The sequence below is a fragment of the Trachurus japonicus genome, chromosome 11, assembly GCF_045865225.1.
Source record: "Trachurus japonicus isolate A0001 chromosome 11, Traja_1.0".
Taxonomy (NCBI): domain Eukaryota; kingdom Metazoa; phylum Chordata; class Actinopteri; order Carangiformes; family Carangidae; genus Trachurus; species Trachurus japonicus.
Window position 1 is genome coordinate 17101653 of NC_140917.1, and position 15923 is coordinate 17117575.

General features: G+C 49.6%; 1 protein-coding gene across 3 annotated transcripts in view; it reads left to right on the forward strand.

Annotated features, from left to right (window-relative positions):
- The first annotated feature begins 211 nt into the window (after nt 1-211).
- ash1l (ash1 (absent, small, or homeotic)-like (Drosophila)) overlaps nt 212-15923 on the forward strand; it is a 30914-nt gene continuing 15202 nt past the window's right edge. For 2 of the 3 annotated variants that reach the window (XM_085791346.1, XM_085791348.1), the window contains exons 1-12: nt 212-385; nt 1473-1567; nt 4501-5311; nt 6074-10514; nt 12796-13489; nt 13671-13844; nt 13977-14071; nt 14472-14545; nt 14705-14750; nt 14968-15076; nt 15242-15448; nt 15618-15764. In XM_085791346.1, the coding sequence (XP_085647472.1) occupies nt 4700-5311; nt 6074-10514; nt 12796-13489; nt 13671-13844; nt 13977-14071; nt 14472-14545; nt 14705-14750; nt 14968-15076; nt 15242-15448; nt 15618-15764 (6599 nt within the window). In that variant the 5' untranslated portion in view covers nt 212-385; nt 1473-1567; nt 4501-4699. Of the gene's footprint in view, nt 488-1472; nt 1568-4500; nt 5312-6073; nt 10515-12795; nt 13490-13670; nt 13845-13976; nt 14072-14471; nt 14546-14704; nt 14751-14967; nt 15077-15241; nt 15449-15617; nt 15765-15923 lie in introns of all 3 variants that reach the window. The other variant, XM_085791347.1, reaches the window with a different exon arrangement.

A 15923-nucleotide genomic window follows, 5' to 3' on the forward strand; every position in this document is an offset into this window, starting at 1 on the left:
TATGAGAAAAAGAAAGAAAGAAAAAAATTATGAAACTGACATGTTTTTTTTCTTCAACGACCAGAGACCGCAGGAACCGCGTACGACCGACATTTGCTCTCCCCTCCTCAGTCTCCTCGCCTCCTCTCTCTCTCTCTCTCTCTCTCCCCTCCGCCCTCCTCGGTTCGTCCTCCTCCCTCCCCTCCCCTCCCCTCCTCTCCTCTCCCTCCCTCCCTCCCTGGGACCGAGAATGCCCGTGTTGTACTGACACAGTAGCGATACGGGCTGAGCAGACATGGAGGCCCGACTAACGAGAGAGGCCCGTGCTGACACATCCAGACCCAGCTAACGGCGTGTCGGAGTGGATTTCAGAGCATCTCTGGAGATATCACGGACACCAGTCGCTGTAAGGAAAAAAAAAAGGATTATAGCACCCGTGGAAGAAGAAAATAGAGGGAGATCCATTTCGGGTCTCTGTTGATTCAACGCAGCCGCCATTTTGTTGACAGTTAGTGTTTTTTTTTTTTTTTTTAATAACCTACACGGCGCTGCTGCATCTGTTATTATCTTTTTTTACACCACTGGAATATAACTCGCCGCGTTTTCGCGCCTGTATTTCGGTCGTTTTTTTAATTGTGTGCATTTTGTCTTTGAGTCAACGTTGGGAGATTTTTCTGGTTTAGCTGATTTGCTAGTGCATCGTTAGCCGTCGTAGCTGAGATGTAGTAACGTTAACACGAGTGCCTACGAGAATGTGACGGAGATGTAAGATTATGTGCATCACTTGTCCAGGGGTTGTTGTCATATTCACTCGGTTTACACTAATTGTACAAAGGCTGTAAGGCGCTTACTACACATCTGCAGCCCACATACAGTGTATGTTAAGCTTTTTGCACGGCGGAATTTGCCTAAATCGTCCTCAAACAGGCTGCTGGGCTGATAGATGGCTAGTTAGCCGCTGCCAGTGCCATTGATACAAAATGTAGCACAGGCTATTATTGGACGGATGGTAGCTACTAGCTTGTTACAAAATAAACACAAACCTCTCATAATGCGTGGGTTAAATTAAGCCACACCGTGGTCATTACTTCCCTGCCTTTCTTACCGTGTGTGTTATCATCTTAGATATTATGAAAATACATTTTTATGGGGGGGTCGGGTGATTTTCATGCTGGCTCTCACCTTACACCATCGCAACTTTGTGTTTTGGAGGGTTTTGTACGTGGTCAGGAGCTGTGCATTGATTTCTGATTGAGATTTGTCGCTGCGGTCAGTGCAATCACCTCGTTATAACCTATTTAGCACATCTGTAAACAGTATAAACATTTGTTCTGCGATTGCAGCTTGGATACACTGACTGATAGACTGTTTCTCTTCAGCTCATACCATAGATGTATATATCTTTTTTTTTTTTTTTTTTTAGAAAAAGGAGCAACGCTTGATCTCCAAATGTGACATTTTTTTTCTTCATGTTTTGGTTTTTGGCAATGCAGCACTTGGAAGATAAAATATGTGGCCACCACGTTGATACACACGAAGGGAGGACACAGCCAAATAATGTGAACACCGCTTCTGGACAATTACAAAGGTGAGTGAACTATAATAATATTGATTTGATACATTTGAATAGTTGATGTCGGTGGTGATATAACAGTGTAGACTCAGTGAATCAGATCGGTAACTCCTCTCTCCAGCAGATTTTAATAGTGTTAATGTTGACGCACGAGTAGATGCTTGCAGAAATTGTTTCTGTGCTGCACGCAGTGTCAAACCTAATGTCTGTCAAGAGCCATGTCTCCGAGGCTGGATTTCCTCTCAGTAATTACGAGTATGACTAAACAGTAGTGAATTGACTGTTGAGTTAATATGAGTACTTGCAGCGAAAATTGACGCTTATGAGTTATTCGCTAGAAGGGGCAGTGTTGACTGTACAGGAAACCGAGAGCAGATAACGTTATTTGGGTTGCTCAGCAGCCCCTTTGCTGGTCAACCACGTTTTTTTCCCTTTTTTTTTTTGCACAACGTGGGAACGCGTGATTAATTTAAAAATGAATTCACACATTTTTGTTTGCCGGGACTGAGGATGTTTGCAATGCATGGGGCTGGTCTGACTGACACCTGTCATTTAGGTCCGCTTTATTGAAGCTCGCTTATCCCGAGGTTTTTTTTTTTTTTTTTTTTAAACCGCCCCTTTCATTCAAGGGCATAATCTGTTACAATTATGTTTAACTACTTCCGTTGTTAGGTGATACAAACTAATGGTTGTAGTAAAGGAATTTGGCTGCTTTCCCCCCCTCCTTGAGAACCGCGCTGTGTGAACACCAATGGCGTAAAAAAGCCCTGGAAATGACACCGAGCTCTGAGGGCAGACGCCAGCCCTCATGTGAATGATGTGGGGGTGGGGGTGGGTGGGTTGGATACTATTGCTATGGCCAAAGGGAAATCAGCAGTTATGAACAACGTGTGCAAAAGTGAGGAGGGAGAGAAAGGAGGGAGGGAGTAAGGGGAGGAAAGAAGTGGGAGGGGGCGCGGGAAGTTGTTTACTACGTTCCTGCCTGTGCTGCCATTCTTTAGGCTCTTAGCCTGATATTGATTATTGATTATTAGTAGGTTTTTTGTTGTTGTTGTAATTTATGGTGTTTGGTCTTGTTTTAGATCCCCTTCTTTCTACTTTGTAATTGTTCTCAAAGGGAAAGCAAACAACAGCAGGGCACGACCAATGTGACTAATATATGTCTTTAAACCCAGTTATGTTGTTGTTCTCTTGTTTTGCAGTATGACTGTAGAAGATGAAACAACCGTGCCCTGCTCTTAACCGTTTTGTGTTGTATGTAAAAGTACCGTGATGCTAAATGTGAAAATGATATGTTTTGGTGTGAAGGCTTATCAGTCTCACATCAGAAATGGATTCAGCCTTTTTATCAGATCATTTACAGGAGAACAAGTGCCAGTAAATGTGACCTGACTTGGCTTGTTAGAGGTGAGAGGAATGTTTTGACTCTCCGGGAGGCTTTTCTCCACACTTGTGTCAGTAGCCTCTCACAGAGTTTGGTACTACAGTGGCTTATTTTTGGCATAGCTGCTGTCAGGCAGCGGAAGCAGCTAGTATCACTGCAAGCGCTTAGTATAAAAGAACGAGGGGAGCGTTTGTCGTCCTGCGTAAAGAAGAACACGGGGAGCAGAGTTTCAGGGCTGGAGGTGGTTTAAATGTGTTTTTCATTAAAGTCGAAACACAGTGACAGTGTTTAGTTTGTGTGCTGGTTCTGCTGCTTTCCAAGTTTTGCGAAACAGAGGAGGAAGAGGATGGAAAAGCTTTAAGAAAACGGTGAAAGAACCCCGGAGATTGATGGAGTGCTAAAGAAAAGAGGGAGGTGTGATTTGAGTGTGGTATGTGTAGTGAGGGGGAGTGCAGTTTTGAGGCGAAATGGAGTGAGTAATTGAAGTAAACACAGAAAGAGGGCGTGGGGGAAGTACAGGCCAGACTCCAGAAATTTGGCTACATTTACTGTGTGGTTCTACAAAAAAAACAAAAAAAAACTCTACTACTGTTTTCCACAGACATAACCCAAAACAAACATGGTCTAAGACGAGGGTCGATTACTTCTTTCTTTTTTTTTTTGGCTAAAGCCTTGCTGTACTGATGACGCCTTGTATGACTTTCCTGAGGCTCCATTAAGTGGTTCCTTTAGTGCTCTCCACTAATGTAGGGTGCAGAGAAACCGCCGGCACATTGACGCTCTATCACTCACTCTCATTTGCTCCTGGCGAAGGCTGGGAAAGGCGGCTGTATCCTCTGTCTAGTCCCAGAGGGCCAAATGTGCTGAGGTCACAGTTCTGAGTTGCCTCCAAATGACTTCACCCAGAGAAAGCACCTGCTTGGGGGCGAATCCACATTAAATCACTCAGTGGCCACGGGGAGCTGTAGACAACTTCATTGAATCGGGCTGTCCTCTAAGGAGCACAATTAAGAAACATGCTGCTCTGTGCTAACATAGAGTATGAGCAGGATACCACTATCACCGGCATGTATTCACCGCGGCTAATGAGCGAACTTAAGGGATTGCTCATTTGGCATCTTATCTTGTCACACCTCCGAAGGATGTTGTGGCAGCACTCTGGGATTAACGATTGACTTTGGATGCTTTGTAGTTCTCAGGTTGACAATTTAGAGGACTTAAAGCCTGAGGTTACATTTCTCAGGTAGAAAGATCCTTGGCTGTGTAAATAGGTCACAGATTGTTGTAGGCTGTGAGAACGGACACACCATAAAAAGTCACCCAGACAGGATGAAGGACAACCTCTAACCAAATAGATGATAAAAAACGTTGCCCTCCATCTGCTTTGCACCACCATCCATTATAAGACTTTTTTTATACTCCTCAGTTGTAGGGCACTGTTTAAAACTGTCAGTATCCAATTGATGTTCTGTGTTGCAGTGACTAATGTGGATTTGTTTTTGTCTCCTCCATCCTCCTCCCTCTCCTCCTCTCTCCTCCGTTCTACCTGTCTTTACCACTGCAGTTGAAGGACGGAGAAAGAGGGCTGGACAGCCAAGGAAGGGAGAGAAGCCGCCTCGAAACAAGGAGAGCTTCACCCTCACCTTTATCCCCCCTCCCCCCTTTTCCCCCCCTTCACCCCCATCCCATCCCCCTGACAAAAAAATCTGCCCGGTGTCCACAACGACCCTCCCCAGTAAACTTACACACCTCCGAAGTTTGCAATGGATCAGAAAATTCAGGGGGGAACTGCGACTCCTCCCCCTCTTCTCTCAGGTACTCCCTCAGGGGAGCGAGAGAAGGAGGGAGGAGGCGGAAAGAAAGAAGAAGATGAGGATAAGAAGAGAGACAGAGAGAAGGAGGGAGCTGCCACCGCTTCAGCTGGTAATGGAGGGGCGGGCGCGGGTGGTCCGGGAGGCGCCGGCGGTGACCAGTCCCATTTCTCCATCAAAGAGAGCAGCCTGTCCGAGGGCAACGTCAAGCTTAAGATCGGCCTTCAAGCGAAACGCATGAAGAAGCCGCCTAAGATCCTGGAGAACTACGTGTGTCGACCGGCGTTCAGGGCCACTGTGAGGCATACGGGGCGAGGAGGAGGCGGCGCTCGTGGCAACCGCGCCGTGGCTGCAGGCGACGGGCCGGGCGGCCAGAGCCAGAGCCCGTTGCACGGCAGGGAGAAGGAGAAGGAGAAAAGCCCGAGTGTCAGCAGCAGACAAGCCCAATCATCTTCATCAACCCCTTCAGTTAAAGCCCCGACGCCACCTCCTCCAGCGCCTCCTCCCACCAGCACTACCAGCCTGTCGCCCTCGCAAGTGAACGGGAGCGCTCCAGCAAAACGGGTGAGGAGGGAGAACAAGAGTCAATATGCATACTTTACTTTGCTTCAGAGATTTACACTGTGTCAAAAGTAAACATTCAGTATTGACAAACGGCATGTTCACCAGTGCATTACATCTATTTACATACTTGTGTTTATTTGCCTTACTTCCTTAAAATGTTAATCAGTTGGTCAGTGATCCACAGCAAGGTTACCGTAGTAATCACCGTGTTATTGCACAGATAAAGAGCAGAGCATAAATTTTTCTTTAGTGTTCTTTGTGTTCTCTGTCGGCCCGTCTCTATTCATCGCTCACCGCCCCCTCCGGTCTCCCCTCCTCCGTCTGTGTCGTCTATCCTCTGTCTCTGCCTGGCCACGTCCTCTCCACCCCCTCCCCTGCATGACCCTTCTCTGAAGCTCTCCCTCTCTGTCCCCAATCTGACCCTGATAAGTGTTAGTGAGTTGAGTGTAACTTCCCCCCCTGGGCATGCCCAGGAAGCAGCTCTGACAGAAAAACTTAGCAATGAACTGATTTGTAACGGGGGTTAAGAAAGCTATTGTTGATTGATAGTTTGTAATTGTGGCTGTGGGCGTCTGCGGCCAGATGTTCAGCACTATTAGCACCAAAGGTGTTTCTTAATTCTGACATATTTCTCTCAAATGTGTCATTAAATGTCAGCACAAAACTTTATATTACATTTAATTTTCACAGTGTCTCTTCAATGTCATACACCTATTTATTTTCATTAACTTTTTGCCATCTTGTTGTGTTGTGTCTCTCCAGGGTCCACCAAAGTTGGATTGCAAGTCTGATACAAAGCCAGACTCAAAAGCAGCCAGCAGCACATCTGAGAGACCCCTTAACCTTCACCGCCCTCCACCAGACAGTAAAACGCATCCCTCCGTGAAGAAAGCGCAGACTGTGCAGCTCAACCCCCGGACATCCTCGCCCTCTCCACCGCTACCTGCATCAAAAGACCCCGGCTTTGAAGGTGTTAAACCACCACAATACGCCTACAGCACTGACAGCCAGAGAGACAAGGAGAAGGGTGTCCAAAACTGGGGAGCTCCCACAGTCACCGAGAAATTGGCTCAACTCATAGCGACATGCCCACCGTCAAAGACCCCAAAGCCAGCCAAACCCTCAAAGAGCGACCCTGCTCCTCCTCTCCCGAGCTCAGGCTTTATGGCCCCTACAGCCAAGCAGCGTGACAGGGCGATGGCCAATAGGAACACCTACTCAAGAATGGTCCACCTTTCTCCACCCCCCCCTGTGTCGCGACCACCCGGTCGGCCCTACGGTTCTAGGAACAAAGACAGCGTTATGGAAAATTCACCCAGCCTGGCGCCACTGCGGAAGGAGGACATGGATGGGGCCGGGAAATCAAGTAGCAGCGGTAACAACATCAGCAACAGCATGAACATGAGCAGCAGCAACAGCAGTAGTCGCAGCAGCAGCCCGGCGCTGACCTACGGCAACAGCCGCCTGTCAAAGGACTGCAGCAGCGACAACAGCAACAGTAGCATTTCTAAGCAACAGTCACGTCCTGCTCACTGCCAGCCTCACAACACATCTTTACCATCTTGTCCCATTTCTTCCTCATCCACCACCTCAGCTGAGCAGAGAACAGTGAGCGCAGTGAGTCACCTGGGCTCTCCCGCTCCCTCACAAGGACACCACGCACGTGAGAGTCCTGCCCTAGCGGAGGAAAGCAGTGCGAGTGAGCGAGAGCAGGACAGGGACAGCCCCAGAGACTTAACCAAGTGCCCTCCCACAACAGGAACAGGAAAGCCAGAAGGGAAAGACAAGGGGGTTAATAATCAGTCACTGCGAGTGGAGAGGGGGAAGAGCTCTAGTCCGAGTAAGCGCAGTCCCAACCGGGATAGTAGCCGACCTGGTCGGACCATCAGTCCCCCAGAGCCTGTCAGACAAAGGGCACCTTCTCCACTGGAGCCAGATGATGATGATAGCCCACAGACGCCTCTTAGAGATGATTCCCCCGATTCATCTATTGACTCTCCCGCAGAGCAGGACTGCAAACCCTTTAAGAAACGGCGGGGGAGGAAACCCCGTTGGACCCGCATTCTGAACAAGACGCAGAGTCAGAGAGCAGACCAGGACAACCCCTTCGAGCAGAGCAAAGCCACCATGCCTTTACCTTCAAGCTTTGAAACGCCATTGCCACCAGTTAAAAGACCCGTGGGCAGGCCTCCCAACCCAAATAAGGTCAAACCAAATCCTGTGCCACAGAGCCAAGTGTCACAACTCTTTGCACCCCAGCCTAAGAAAAGAGGGAGGCCAAAGTCCAAAATGCCGAGGCTTGACGCCCTGGCCCATGGGCACCCACCGAACAAACTGGCCCCCTCCAAGGTCTTTTCATCTTTACTCAAGTCCAAAGAAGAGCAGGACCCCCCTGTTCTTCACCCAGAGGTGGATTTGAACCCCCCTAAACCTATGCCTAGAAAACGTGGACGTCCTAAGCGCCTTCCCCCCACCCTACCCCAAGAGGGTCAGCCTCCCACGTTGGCTCCAGAGTCAGGAGACATGGGAGACAAACGGTTCCGCAGCAAAGGAAACGGGCAGCTCATCATGAAGACGATAATAGGGAAGATCAATAAAATGAAAAGCGTGAAAAGGAAGCGTATTCTCAGTCAAATCCTGTTGGGCCCAAGACCAGAGGAGACCCCTAAAGGCACTACCAGCGGGGTGGTCGGCTCTGTGGAAGCTGCTACCCAATCACTGTCCTCCCTGGCTGCTTCTTTTGGGGGGAAACTCGGGCCGCAAATTAACGTCAGTAAAAAGGGCACAATATACATGGGCAAAAGGAGAGGCCGTAAACCAAAAGCAGTGAGTAACACCACGGCTACGACGCCACCGCCGGAGCCCTTCCTCTCCCCAAACACCACGTCTCCTCTACATCACCATCAGTCGCAGTCGCAGCAGCACCAGCTCTCCGGCTCAGAGGTCTTTCCCTCCCCCTCCCTCTCGCAGTCCAGCGGAGGCCACAGTCCCATCAGCGACGCCAGCTTCGTGGAACCGGGCTCCGTGCACTTTGCAGGTCACGCTCACTATTCCAACTCCCACCACGGCCACAGCACGTTCTCCTTCCCTCCCCCGACCTTCTCGGCCCCAAACCCTCGCAACCCGGGGCTGGGCTCGTCTATGGCCGCGGCAGCTTCCCAGAAGAAGTCTTGCCGCGGTTACCATCATCACCACCACCATTACAGGCAGCACTACCATTACCATAAGCTCTCACCTCCCCGGCCGCTCCACCCGACCTCGCCGGCCCCCCTCAGCGAGCTAAAGGAGGCCACGCCGTCACCGGTCAGCGAGTCACACAGCGAGGAGACGGTGCCCAGTGACAGCGGGATAGGAACAGACAACAACAGCACGTCCGACCGCGGCGAGAAAGCCGGAGGGGCGGGCGGCTTGGGTGGGATCGGGATGCCACCGGGGATGGGCAGTGGATTGTTAATGCCAGGGGTCATTGGGTCAGCGATGGGTCCGGGGGTGGGGCTTAATTCCAGAGGCAGGCGGCGACACTCCGCCATGCTCATGGAGCATCCCTCGCCCTCTCCCTCGCCCCACGGGGCGAGGTCGTCGCCCGATCCCCGGAGACCTCACCCGGCGGCTCCCGCCTCCTCCTTACTGGGACACAAGGAGAAACACAAGCACAAGTGTAAACGCCGCAGCCACGGTTGCCCCGGCTACGACAAGCTAAAGAGACAGAAGAGGAAACGCAAGAAGAAGTACCTGCAGCTGCGTTCACGCCGGCACGACCCGGACTTTCTCGCCGAACTGGACGAGATTGTCGTGAGGCTGAGCGAAATACGGATAGCACATCGCACAACGGGGCACCGGCTCGGCAGCGGGATCGGCATCGCGGCAGGGACGAGCAGAGTGCCGGGCGTGGGGAGCAGACCCGGCGGCAGCGGAGGCATCGGAGGCACGAGTAGTGGCAGCGGCGGCCCTCCTCCGCACCATTATGTCCACAGGGACCTCCTGCCCACGATCTTCAGGGTTAATTTTGGCAGCTTCTACTCTCACCCTGCGTACTCCTGTGACCCATTGCACTATGTTCGTAAACCAGACATGAAGAAGAAGCGCGGGCGGCCTCCCAAACTGAGGGAGTCCATGTCCGAGGTTCCCTTTGTCCCGGGGCTCGGGTTCCCCCTCTCCAGCGGAGGCTTCTACCACCCCTCCTACAGCGTCCCGTACTCCTCCGGGCCGCTGGGGTTGGGATATTACAGAGGTTATCCTGCAGCCAGCGCTCTGTATCCCCACCCTCATCACCAGTCGCCGCACACAGCCCCGGCCCACCACTCTCACCACTCGCCCTCCTTCCCCCCGCCTCCGCCGACATCCTACATGCACCATCACCACCCTTCGCACCTCCTGCTGAACCCCTCCAAGTTTCACAAGAAAAAACACAAGCTGCTCCGGCAGGAGTTCCTGGGTGGAGGGAGGTCCCCTGTCCTGTTCCCACCCATGTCCTCCGAGCTTTCCTTCAACTGGCACCACAAACACAAACACAGACACAAACACAGAGAGCGCTGCGCCGAGGACGACAGGGAGGAAGCGGCGAGGAGCGGATCAGGGAGCCGGGCTAACGCAGGGATGTCTGACGGCGGCGGAGCGTCAGGGAAAGGAGAGCGAGTCGGCAGTTTAGGAATGGCAGAGTCTCTACAACGATGCCGCTTCGGACGAGACGCCTCCAGCACCAGCGGCAGCAAACAAGCTGCTACCACCTCTGCCAACTCCCCTTCCTCTTCCTCATCCTCATCTGCAGAAAGGTACAAGCGCAAAGACAGCTCCATGTCCTGTCTAGGGCCCTCCAGACTCGCGCTGGGCAGCAGCTCAAAAGGCCACCACCCGGTCGAGTCCTGGTTCAGAATGGGCAGCAGCTCGGAAGCAGACTACTCCAAGCTCTCACGGGGCCACGTGGCGCCCGGCCAGGGTCCCTTCTCAGACGGACGGGCAGAAGACCCAGCAGGCTGCTCGGACAGCGAGGATGAGGAGCCCCTCACCCCCACGGACGACGTAGAGCCCGGAGCGCACGATTCTCCAAACCTTACAAACCTGTTTGCCTCTGCTCTCACCCGCACAACGCTGAAGGGGAGCAGAAGCAGGAAGACGGATGTCGTCCCAGAGAGCTCCAGTTTTTCCCGGATGGACCGGCCGATGAGGAAGGATCGCTCAACATCATCAGAGAGGAGAGAGATGGGTAAGTCCCACTGGTTGAATTAAACTATGAAGCAATCTGTTGAACTAATGTAGTAACCAGAAACAGTAGCAGTGGGGAATTATTTGCATATATTTGTTCATTGAATCCTAAATCATAAATGCTGCTCGGTACGTTTTGTTTTTAGTTTGATGAGCACATAAAATCTTTTGACTGAAATGAATGTGACATTGTGTAAGGTTATCAGAGTCACCAAATTCATTTTCCAAAAATAGTTCAGATGCACTTGTAACAAGAATCCTGTGGCCGAATATGATTGGCTGATATCTGATCTGAGCTTTATGGCTTAGCATTGCTGCTGTGAATCTGGCCAAGGGTGAAATCAGTTAGATCCAGTTACTGTGTGTTTTGGCAAAAAGACGTTTTCATACTTTGCCATATGGCACAGCAAGTGGTTCTCTCAAATATTGCTTTATATTTGCTCACTGATCCCTGCATGTTTCTTGAAAATCCTTCATAGTATTGCGAAATTGCGAAGCGGTTACTGCTGGAGCCGTCCATACCTCAAATGTGGCTGGATCAAACAATGCTGGAAAATGATTAGCTCTGTCTGTGTAGCCCTCATCTGAACAAAGAAGAAGTCGGGCCACTTATTTTGGTAGAAAAAAAGACACCGTGACATCCCCACTGCGTTTGGTAGCTCTCTTACTAGTGGTTATGCTCTTGGCCAAAAAAACAAATGTGTGTAAACTGGCTCCCAGTGAGTGTGGAGGCCAGAGTTGGCCAGAGTTGATATAGCATTTCTGCCAGAGCTCATCTTACTGTAGGGGTGGAGTGTTTTGTTAACATGCTATATTTAGGAGCCATTTCCCTCAAAAGCCCCACAATGTGAGGCCTCGTCCTCCCCTGCAGTACGCCCGGCACCTGGGCTGAGCTTATGTTGCTGATGTAAGACACAGTGTCTCAGCAGTGGACTGTATCCACCATTGTGACTCTGAATGCCTCCCGATGAGACTAATGTGTCTGTGTGTGTATGAGCAGCGGTGCTAAAGGGTTTTTATGTGAGCATTACCTGTGTTTATGTGCATGGCTTTAAGTGAGATGTGAAGCTGTGAAAGGCAGCAGCATAGAGCAGTTCAAACCAAGACAGGGTAATCCTGGATTAGAGCTCAGGACTGGGGGGGGGGGGGTCAGTCAGCGGTCACAGACTGCATCATGAAGGTAGAGGAGGCCAAAGGTGGCGACTGGGCTGGCGCACACAACAAGACATGTGTGGAGGGATGGAGGCAGATAGATGCACTCTGACAGGAGAGGGAGGGTGAGAGTGATGTGAGAGGGGAAGAAAAGTTTGTGAGTGAGGTCAAGAATAAGAAGTAGCGCAAAAAGATGGTTTAAATAGTTAATTTTTTGGTCAAGAAAAGAAAATGCAAAGAGTTTTTCCATTAGCATCTATTATATATTAATGGATCACAGTGATCAGGGAATAGTTAAAACTGTTTACAGGAGTTAGTTAGTCAGTACTCCAAGTCTGGGCTCGCTGATGTCACTGTCATTAGGTGTTGTGTGTAGCTGGATGTGGGACAACCCTTTTATACAGAGCATGGAGATAGTAGTGGTATTGAAAGACCTATAGGTGCCTTAATATATTTCTTTTAGTGATTCTGTTTTTAGACATCAGTGTGTTTGGGGCCTGTGAAGTTGTTGTTGTTTTTTGAAGTATTTTTTGGGAGGGCTTTTTGCCTTTAATTGATATGGTTAGTGGAGAGAGACAGGAAATGAGGAGGCAGAGAGAGGGGGAATGACAAGCAGCAAAGGGCCACCAGGTTCAAGATTTGAACAGGGGCCGGCGGCAGCGAGAACTGTAGCCTCTGCATACGGGGTGCCTGCTCAACCCACTGAGCTTTACGATTCAAATTCAATTCAAAAACACTTTATTTGTCCCCAGGGGGCAATTCAAAAAGAGTGAAAGTAGCTTTAAAGGGCAACACATGTCACAGACTAAAGGACACAGCAGTCAAGAGTCGACTAACAAGGATAACACACACACACACACACACACACACACACACACACACACAAAACGCCCCATGAAGTTCACTAAACTTCTGAATTGAATCTAGCATGAGATGTGGCATACTTGTGCTACGGAGAGGAAGGAGGGAGAGGGTGAGAAAGTTTGGATGACACGACACAGGAAGAAAAAAAGATGAGCACATGGAAAGATTGGAAAGAGAAGCAAAGTCTTAAAATATCAAAGCATAAGGAAGTGTGCTGTAGACTCATGATACATTATGCTGCATTAATTTGTTGTGTCTCTGTCCAGGTTCATCGGGTATTCAGACAAGAGGTGTCGCCCACCCGACCTCTGACGGGCCCGAAGGATCCCTGCACCACCGGCAACAGCACCATCACCAAACCTCTCTGTTTCACTCCCACGGCTCTGCCTCCTCTTCCTCCTGCCTCTCCCCCCCTCAGGACTGTTGCCTGGATGCGTCCCTGCCCCACCACTCCCACCGGGCACAGCCATCCAAACACAGCCTGCACCACGTCAACAAAATCCTCCGGGCCAAGAAGCTGCAGAGACAAGCGCGCACAGGAAACAACGTGGTAAAGAAGAGGGGCCCCGGACGTCCCAGGAAACACCCGCTGCCCTCCCCGCCGCCATCCCCTCCGCCACCGCCGCCACCGCCGCCCCCCGCCGTCGAATTGAATCAGGCACGGCACAGGGACAGAGGGGGAGAGCGGCCAGCGGGGGTCAGGGGATGGGAGGGGGACACCGTGACGGACGCCATTGAGTCGGTCGTGCAGGGACAGCGTAGAAAAGGCCAGAAGAGGAAGCACTGGGACCGAGAGGGGGATGAGGAGGAAGAGGAAGAAGAAGGGGAGGACGGGGAGGTAGAAGAGACTGAGGAGCGACTGCCAGATAGGGAGGAGAACCTGGGCAACCTGGTGGCAAGGTCCAGAACTGGGACAGGAAGAAGCTGGCTAACTCAGGAGGAGCTCCAGCACTTTCGTGGGTAAGCAATATGTTTTCTTTTTTTACCACACTGATAATCTTTATTCCCTAGAGTCTCAGCTGTGGGACACAGACAATGATTCACAGCGCGATTAAATGTTAGGAGTCAGTGTTGGTGTATATATAGGAACATTTATTATGTCCAGTCGTCACTAGAAACCAAGTCATGGTTCTAATTTTAGCTCAATGGAAAGCAAGCCAGATGGCCACTGCTCCCCGGAACGCCCAGGCCCCGTCTCCAGGGAACAAGCTCCACCCATGCCCATAACCAGCCAACGGGAGAAGAGAGCAGCCAGACCTCCAAAGAAGAAGTTCCAGAAGGCGGGGCTTTACTCAGACGTGTACAAGACTGAAGAGTGAGTGCCAAAGAAATCCCAAAAAAAACAACAACAACTCTCTGAAATTCATCTTTTTGATGTATAGATACAAGCATGTCATATCACAGTTTGCCACCTCTTTACATCTCACTGTTTCTCTCTACCCTGCAGTCCTCGGAGTCAGCTTCTGCAGCTAAAGAAAGAGAAGCTGGAGTACATACCTGGGGAACACGATTATGGGTTGTTTCCAGCTCCTATACATGTTGGTGAGTCTCACACCACATCACTTTTACTCTGCACCTCCTATTTTTAAAACACAGGATTCGAGTATGTAATTACTTCCAGACTGATGGACCAGTCTTTTAAAACTCATCCTTCTCTATGCAGAGAATCTCTCTAAATAAATTCATTTTTCTTCTAATTATAACCTAGAAAAGCATTTGCTCCAGGTATGTAGGGTTTCTGAGGCTTTCCAGAAACAGAGAAAGGTTTTTTCACTTACCACAGGCCAGTATTTTAAGCCTTTTAAAAAAAAAAATCTAACCGTTGAACTTCTTCTTTATATACAGTATGTAATCGTAAAAGTGTGTGTATGGTCAGAAATGACTTCCGTCTTCTTTTATGTATGTTTTCTCTATCTGAATTTCCCCTGCTTTGTTTTTTCAGGGAAGTACCTGAGACAGAAGCGTATTGATTTCCAGTTGCCTTACGACATCTTATGGCTGTGGAAACATGATCAGGTGATCAATCACATCAAGCACAAATTCTTTTTTTTTTTAGGGATTTTCCATGCTCTAAGTGAAACACTGAGTGATAGTTACAGCCCCAGTAGCGGCCCACCCACACAAGTATTCTCTGTCATTAAACCCCTCTGTGGGTTTTTTTTGTGTGTGTTTCAGCTTTACAAGAGGCCTGATGTCCCCCTTTATAAAAAGATCAGATCAAGTGAGTATCTGGCTTCATACCAGGAATTTTGTCAAAATGTAACCTGATCAGTTTTGTTACCACTTATCAGATACTCTGCACTGGTTGCTTTGACTTTTGTTGTCCGTATTATTAGTTAAATGAGTTGTTTGCAAAATAGGGATTAAAAAATACTTAGCGTTGCCACTGCTGGTCACAGTTTTTATTGTAGAGTGGTAATCCCCTGTTTGTGTAACAGATGTCTATGTGGACGTGAAGCCTCTCTCCGGTTATGAAACAACTACATGCAACTGTCGATCTCCTGAGGCCTCGGCTGAAAAAGGCTGCCTTGATGATTGCCTGAATAGGTAAATGCAACAGCAGAGTCAATGTAGAAATCAATCTTGTTATGTGTCAAGAAACAATCTTGTGTTTATTTTCTATTTATTTTTCAAGAAAGGAAAGTAGTAATTTGTCTAGTTATGAAAAGCAAATTTTTTACATTTTCGCTCTTTGCCTTCTTCTTCTTCCAGAATGAGCTTTGCTGAGTGCTCTCCCAGCACGTGTCCCTGTGGTGACCATTGTGACAACCAGCACATCCAGAGACACGAGTGGGTGCAGTGTCTGGAGCGCTTCCGCGCCGAAGGGAAGGGCTGGGGAATCCGCACCAAGGAATCTCTCCGCTCGGGGCAGTTCATCATCGAGTACTTGGGAGAGGTGGTTAGCGAACAGGAGTTCAGGTGAGATGGTTTAATGCAAGACATCTTGTTGAAAGGTCGACACGTGCATGTGGATATCTGAATATTTAGCATATTTTGCATCTGTCTATCTCTTTGACTTGTTTAGACACATAAATGGATAAAACCGTCCTTTTAATCTACCACTGTTTTCTTTGCTACTGTGTTTTAGGAGTCGCATGATGGAGCAGTACTTCTCCCACAGTGGCCAATACTGTCTGAACCTGGATAGCGGCATGGTGATTGACAGCTACCGAATGGGCAATGAGGCACGCTTCATAAACCACAGCTGTGAACCCAACTGTGAGATGCAGAAGTGGTGGGTGTCATGGCAGCTTTAAAACCAGCTCCCTACTGATGTCCTTGTGGTGCTTTTGGTCTCTTACCAAAACCCAGATTTGGTTAAGCCTGTTTGGGAGCAAGCATGAGGACGTTGCCAGACGTTGTCGCTCGCGGATAATTGAGCCAGACCTGGCGT